Raw genomic sequence first — 7,354 nt, forward strand, 5'->3', positions numbered from 1 at the left:
AACAGCTCCTTGTCCTGTCCTGGCCCCCATCCCAGGCACTTGGGGTGTCCCCAGTCCCACAGCACACACCAGCCAGACCCTCCCAGGGAAAAACCCTCCACAGACCAGTTTACAGACATCATTTAGCTCAAAGTCCTAATTAGTCACTCAGAGTGATTTACTTGTTCATTTGGAAGTGGGGGAGGGGGCAGACTGAGCAGAGTTGTTTGAAATTATCCCTAAAGGGCACAGTAAATTAAGTGTTAATGAGGAATCCTATGCAAAGGGCCACAGTAGCTAAATAAAATAATTAAGGTGCTAAGTGATAACATTCTTTTGGTTCTCAATAATTCAGCCAGTTTGGTTTTCATCCAGGATATCTGCAAATGAAGCCACCCCCACCCCAAAGCTGGTACAGCTCAGCATCCAGTAGGATCAGGCCCACCACGGAAAGGAAACTTTCCTGGAAAAAGATCCCTATTCCCACCTGAAGGAAGTGCTCTGCTCTGCTAATCACACTCTGGATTTATATATGACACAAAATGTATTGATTCGAGTCTACAACAAACTTTACAGGAGCTTTATTTCCACGGGCTGTGGGTTTTTTTCCAACAGCTCACATCCATCCCTCGGCAGGGCTCCCACCTGGTTTACAGCCAAACACAGAGAAACCACCTCCTCATGGGGAAGTCCCTGCTGAGGGTTCCAAAGCACAGCAGGCTCTTGGCAGCTCCCTCTCCCTGCTGAGTGGGCTCAGGGTGGGCTCAGGGTGGGCACAGGGCTTGGCTCAGTGGCAGCACCAGCCGAGCACTTTCCCCCCACAGCCCAAATTCTCTCCACAGCTCAAGTGATGCACGACAAGCACAAAGCTCACAGCCACCCCTGGGTGTTTTCCTGCCAGAACTGAAGGATACAGCTGGATGCTTTCAGGGCTGGCTTCGTCTTTCCCCTCCCTGGAGCTGCTCCTCCCCAGTGCTACTCAGGACAGGAGGTGTCTGCCCTGGGCACTAAGCCAGGGATCTGGTGGCATCCTGCATCAGCCAGTGGGGCTCTGCCTGTGACCTGCAGGGACGGTGGAGACTCTGGGAAGAGCTCTTCCATATCCACACTGAGCAGAGCCAGGGAATGCTGAGCAGCCTCCCCCACCACACAGAGAGGATTTCAGTCTCCGTGCCTCCGTTTCTGGCTGCAGATGGAGTGCAGGAGGATACCTGCAGGAAAGTAAAAATAAATAAATATTGTGAGCGTTTTGGTTTTTTAAAAAACCACAAGAAATCCGTTCTGTGGGCCTGGAGGTTTGGTTTTTAAAACAGGAGTCTGGAGTTCAGTGCCCTTGTGCTCAGAACTGCTCTCACCAGTAGCAACAGAGACGTTGAGCGAGTCGACGCCGGGGTGCAGGGCTCTGCCAGGGGGGATGGCCAGCACCCGATGGCACAGCAGCTGTGTCTCCAGGGAAAGGCCCTCCCCTTCACTACCTGCAGGAGAAAGACACAGCTCAACAGTTGCTGCCACATCCCTTTCCCCCCCTCCTCAGCCCAGTCCTTGCCAATGCTCTGTCACACCTACACCCTCACCCTCAGCTCAGCAGGAACCTGACCAGCTCCCAGGCAGCAACAGCCAAGAGCTACCAGAGCTGAGACAGGCACCTTGCCACCTTCCCTTCCTGCAGCTGTTCTCCACCATATCAGGAGTGTTTTTGAGGAATACCTGAGCAACACACCTGCACAAAGCACAGAGCCTTGTCCGAGCACTGAGAGCCCCTGCACAAGCAGAGCTGTGCCAGCAGAGAGCTGCCCGTGCCCACGGGCTGCTGGCACTGGGACAAGGCAGGCAAGAGGCCACAGAACTGCTCTGGCCCAGCAAATCCCACATCCCTATTGATAGTGACGGGCTCAGCCCTCCCAGCACACAAACCACCGGCTGGGTGCAGCTTGTGCATGCAGACAGTTTAACCAGAGGCTTCAATTGATTAGTTGTTAAACCATCCAACAGCCCTGATATGTTTGGGCTGATACACTGGTGAAACAGAGTTGAAATCTATCCCAGGTCATTAGTAGTTGTTTGACTCACGCTGTCACAAAGGGAAATGGAAAGGGAGAGGCTTTAAACAATCCTGTGCGCAGACAAGTGAAAATGCAGAGGACCAGGGACCTCCCAGCCCGCTTGGCTCCCCAAAGAATTCTTCCACATTCATTATTTAGAGCTACACAGACAGTTACACAGCTGCAGGAATAGCCAGCTCGTTCCAAAGACCTCTGGCAAAGCAGGCTCAGCATGTGGGAACCAAACATTCCCCTCCAACAGCCATAGCCTGACCTGGCTGAACCCCAGACTGGTCCTGGAATGGCACTGCCAGGGCTCACAGTGCCCACCTGGGGCTTCTGCCTGCCTGACCAGGGTTCCCATGGCCTCACTCAGCTCACCTAAATTCAGCCACTTCCCTGAAGTTTTAACAGCCCACGTTCCTGTGCCACTGGAGACTCCTTCAAACTCAGCAAGCTGGGCTGAGTTGCCCCGAAGTTCCTTCCCTGGTGTCTATTCCAGCAGCTCCCCACACATGGATCTGTGTGATCCCTCTGACCACACAGGGAAGGAAAGGGCCACTACTCCCATTTTTTGGCTGGAAGCTGCTGCCCAGTCTCTCGTTCTGCTGGGCTGCTCTAACTGGCAGGATGCACTTTTGGGTAAGGAAGAGGATGCTTTGGGTAATGCATCTTGCATCACCTCCCCAGATGAAATAAGCCATTTGCCAAAGGCAACCTTTGGCTGGGGTGAATGAACCTTCATAAAACCCAAATCCCATCCCAACCATTCTTTCCCTCCTGCTGTAAGCCAGCAGTGCAGACAAGGCCTGGGGGAGTTATCCAAGGTCACAGAGTGACACCAGGAATCAGAGCCAGGCCTCCCACGGCCCAACCTGCCTCTTCATCACTACACCATGGTGGCTCTCCAGGGATGCTTAAAAAAAACCCCAAAAATAGCATCCTACTTTTTCCTGATTCAACATAGAAAAGTTTTACAACTTACAGTCATATTTGCCTCCTGAGCCTCCCAAACCACACTCCCTTGGGACTCTCCAACTGGGACAGAGGTGCAATGGCTCCTGGAGCAATCCTCTCCTGTCCCTGATAAGGGTCTTACGATTCCTAATAAAGGTACCAATTTTGCTTCCAGCTTTTACAAAGCTTTTTATGGATCTAGCTGTTTAAAATAATTAGGAACCATAAATTCAGGGCAAAAAGGTTTGCACAGTGTGACACGAGGGAGGGAGTATTGACTGAATCAGATTAAAACCTGGTTTATACTGGTGAACAAAACACTTCCCACTTCAGATCTTAAACTTCCATCTCTTAGCTTTGTTCCTCACTTCAAAGCCCAGTGTTAGAGCTCGGTGAAATGATAAAACAGGTTTCCTGCCCCACTTAACAATCAACACCACCAACAGCTGCAGTTCCCAGGGCAGAAGTTCCAACCCAGGCAGCGGCAGCAGCAGAGAAACACAAAATGAGCATCTCCACAAAACCCTCGACCCCGTGGACAGCCTTAAACCCCGAGCTACAGACTGCAGGTCTGAGAGGAACAAATTGCCCAGGCACTCTCCTCACTCAGCCATCCAAGTGCTCCCCATCTGTTCCTGCTCACAGCAGGCTCCCAGTCCTGCGGGCAGCCAGCCCTGCCTGGCACCTCCAGCAGAGACTCCAGAGCACACAACGTTGAGCTGGACTGTCCAAATCTCTCCCTGCCAAGCCAGCCAGGATGCCAGGAGGGTGCACTGGGAGCCTGCAAACGCTTAACTTACAAGACAATCCGTGTGGTGCCAGGAAGCTCGCTCCCAGGCTGAATTATCTCTGCTGCTCTCTGCGGCTGCAGGAACGCTACATATTCAGATCTAGGACGTTTCTCCCCACCACCTCAGCACCAGATGACTGTAATGTTCAATTTTCTTTCCAGAGAAGAGTTAGTGCTCAGCAGAGAGTTGAAATCATTACTGCTGCAAGGTCCGGGAGCTCTCCTCATGCATCTACCAATCAGCCTCCAATCTCCCCTGACAAAAGGATATTTGGACTTTTTCCTGGAGAAATCTCTCATAACTCAAGGTAACGACACCACTGCCACTTTCACCCCCTTCCCTTCTGCGGGCGTTGTCGCCGTTTCTGGGATGCATTTCTCTGTGGTCCATCAGCAGTGCTGCCAGCCCTGCCTGCTCCCTTTGTGACACGGCTCCACACATCTTGTAGAGGTGCCAGATTTGCGGCGCTGTCTTGTCAGTATTTCCAGGGGTTCAATAAACATTTTAATTAAAGGAATGTCTCCCGAGCCAAGAGAACCGCGGCACGGGGCAGGAGTACAGCCCCTCCGTGGCTCGGGGCCAGCACGACTTGCAGGTGGGAAAGCTCAGAGCAGCTCCTGTGCCAGGTGACACGAGGTGGGGGGACACAGCACAGCCACACACAGGGGCCTGGAGCAGCACTTTTGGGGGGAGTTTCTTTCCTGCCCTTCCTTTCAGATCCTGGGAGGCTGCACGACCCCAAACTCTGCCCACAAAAGCAGCATCCTTTGCCAGTATCCTCTGCACTGAGGGAGCAGAAGCCCTGCAGGAATTACCCCGGTCAGGGGCTCAGGGGAGTGGCACCCACTGCCCCAACAGGGAGAGATTATACCTGCTCCTGCAGCCAACACCTCCTGCCTTCTCCTGGCCGTACAAAACCAGCCACTGACTGCTCCCTGTGATGGTCTCTGTGCCACAAAACCCAACCTTGCATTCAGACCATGCCAAACAAAAGCTCCTCATGGCTCTTTCCAGACCTGGGCACAATATATTCCTGCTTTTATCAGAGGAAACATGACAGAGCCATGACATGGCACCGTTCACCAGCACAGCCTCTGCACAGCAGGAGCAAACACACACCTCTGGGGCTCCCCCTCACCTCTGGGGTTCACCCACACAGAAAATCCAGGCTTGGGGCTCTGGGACAGGATCAGAGGCAGCACAGAGCACAGTTCAGAGCACCACACCGTGGCTGCCCTGGCACTGGAACTGCCACCCAGACCCCGTGCAGCTGCTCACCTCCCCACACAAACTGCTTGTTCCTGCAGCTCCTCCTGGGAGGCTTCTCAGCTCCCCCTGCTCCTCTGGGTCCCTGTTTCCCAGACCATTCCATGAGTCCTGCTCTGCTTTTCTTTTCCAGACAAAGTGTGATGTGACATAACAGACCTGCAGCCTTGGAGTGAAACCTGCCCCCAATGGTTCCCTCACACCTGCACCCCCACCCAGCCCACAGCTCTGGAAATTCAAATACCTATCACTACAATAAGGGGTTTATCCCACCGAAATTCCAAGCAACTGATGACAGGGACATCTTCCACATCCTCGGGTTTGCTGGTTGTCCCCACCACTTCCCAGCCTTCTGCAATTTTAGCCTAGAAAAGGAAGGGAAACAAATGTTAAAGAGTTGCCAATTTTTCGAGCTTAAAAAGAAAATAAGTCATCTATGGAAAGACACTGGTGGGGTTTTTTTTATATTTTCAGTTAAGCTGACTGGTTTTTCTGTATTTTTTTTTGCATCCCTTGAATTTTTACCACCGAAGTCCTCCCACTATCAGCACACAAACCTTGACTTAATAAACAACAACAACAACAAAGTCATTTTCCTTCTGGCATTTATTCCAGTTCAGTAAGCAAACAAACAGCAACTGAAAAGCTTTTTTTTTTTTTTCTGCTCATGCAACAGTTCTAGGAAGGTTTTTTTTGCCAGGAAAGCATGCAAAAAGAGTAGTGTTAAACAAATTAGCACAAGGCTAATGCACAGAGCAGTGCACTGGAAGTTGCAGAAGCCCACAGTGACATTTGCAAACTCAGATGCCAAAATTCAGCTCACACAAAAACACTCAAACACTCAGTGCCTCACATAACCAGAGAACCAAACCTCCCTCCTGCACCCTGGTAAAAAGAGCCTTAATTATTTGTGTTGGAAATCCATTTTAACAATAAAAGAGCTGCTGCTTCTTGCCAGCCTCATTTCCTGGGAAACTGGCACTTTTTACACGATGTTATATCAAATTTACTCCAGCCAGGCAATGCCAGGGGTGAGGCCCGTGAGTCCAGGTCCAATTAAATGATCTGCTGCAATGGCTCAAATTGTTAATAATTCAAGCTTTACAGTAACAAAGTGATTCTTCCAGCTTTTCAGTTAAATACCAATGTATTTTATGTATCTTTCATTTCACCATCACCCAGAGCTCCAGCTGCCACAGACCCATTTCTAGCACCAAGTGGGCAGAACTGGAGATCCTGCAGCTCCCTCGTGCCCACAACGTGTCCCCAGCCCAGCCAGGGCACAGGTGACCCCCACAGGGGTCAGGGCAGTCACACTGTGCCCATTCACAGCCACATCCCCGGGCTTGTTTCAGTTTAAATCCCCTTTTTCCACGTGCATTCCCTTTCCTTCTGCAGCATGTTCTGCAAAGGGCCCTATCTCGCCTCACTGCACAGGTACAGTGTAAAAAGATTCCCAGCAGCTCACCAGCCCTGCTTTCTCCTCTATTCCCTGCTCCAAAGGCTGCTCCAAAGGCTGCCCAATGCTGCCATCGTGTGCCTGGGCCCCGGGATGCTGCCTCTGCCACACTCCAGGTACAGCTCCAGCCTCCAGGGAGGGAAGGGACACAGATCCCAGCATACTGAGCTCACAGCCCGAGTGTGGGAGAGCCACAGGGCTGTCCTGCTACCACCAGCTTCCAGGAAAAACACCCACAGCCCATCCCCAGCCGATGGAATGGGGCTGGAGGGGGGGTGTGTGCCTGTCACTGGTGGTCCCACAGCACAGACCACCGGCAGCAAACAGGAGTGCACAGCAGGAGCACAGACACTGCAAACAACTCAGCCCTCCTCCTGATCCACACAGGCAATATTTGAGTTTTCTTCGAAGGAAAGGGGGGGGAAAAAACCAGGGAATCATTCTACCTTCAAAAAGCTCTGGAGATCATCTGTGCTGTAGACATCAAAGACCTCCATGGCTCCAGCACTGGCTTTGCTCACTGTCGGAGTCAGGGGGCAGCTGCAAGGGAAAAACAAAGGAAAAGTGTCATACGAGAGCCAAAAAAGGAAATCCAGGCGAATTTCTGTCTCTGTATTCCCTTCTATTGCCTCTGCAACCCACTCCAACCAGTGCACTACGATCCCCCTCACTGTAGGGCTGTGTTTTACTATGGAGAGCAGGAGGGCTCAGGAGTTCACCCAGGAAATAGGTCCCAGCAGTTTTGTGCAGATGGGACAACTGAAATACGAAATGGGTTAAAACAAGTGCCCAGAGAGGGTTCCTTCCCAGCCTGGAATACCACATCCCTCAGCCTGCCTGTGGAGCAGCAGCCACCCAAA

The 7,354-nt window shown here is 51.9% G+C and overlaps 1 protein-coding gene across 1 annotated transcript in view; it reads right to left on the reverse strand.

Moving 5' to 3' along the window:
* Positions 1–526: 526 nt before the first annotated feature.
* The window catches only part of MRM1 (mitochondrial rRNA methyltransferase 1), an 8,258-nt gene continuing 1,430 nt past the window's right edge, over positions 527–7,354 (reverse strand). The window contains exons 2-5 of the mRNA XM_029964624.1: positions 6,941–7,200; positions 5,280–5,400; positions 1,335–1,454; positions 527–1,190 (exon numbers count right to left, since the gene is read on the reverse strand). Coding sequence (XP_029820484.1) covers positions 1,141–1,190; positions 1,335–1,454; positions 5,280–5,400; positions 6,941–7,200 — 551 coding nt within the window. The 3' untranslated portion in view covers positions 527–1,140. The remainder of the gene's footprint in view (positions 1,191–1,334; positions 1,455–5,279; positions 5,401–6,940; positions 7,201–7,354) is intronic.

Source organism: Manacus vitellinus, unplaced genomic scaffold, assembly GCF_001715985.3.
Source record: "Manacus vitellinus isolate BGI_N305 unplaced genomic scaffold, ASM171598v3 scaffold_76_pilon, whole genome shotgun sequence".
Lineage (NCBI taxonomy): Eukaryota > Metazoa > Chordata > Aves > Passeriformes > Pipridae > Manacus > Manacus vitellinus.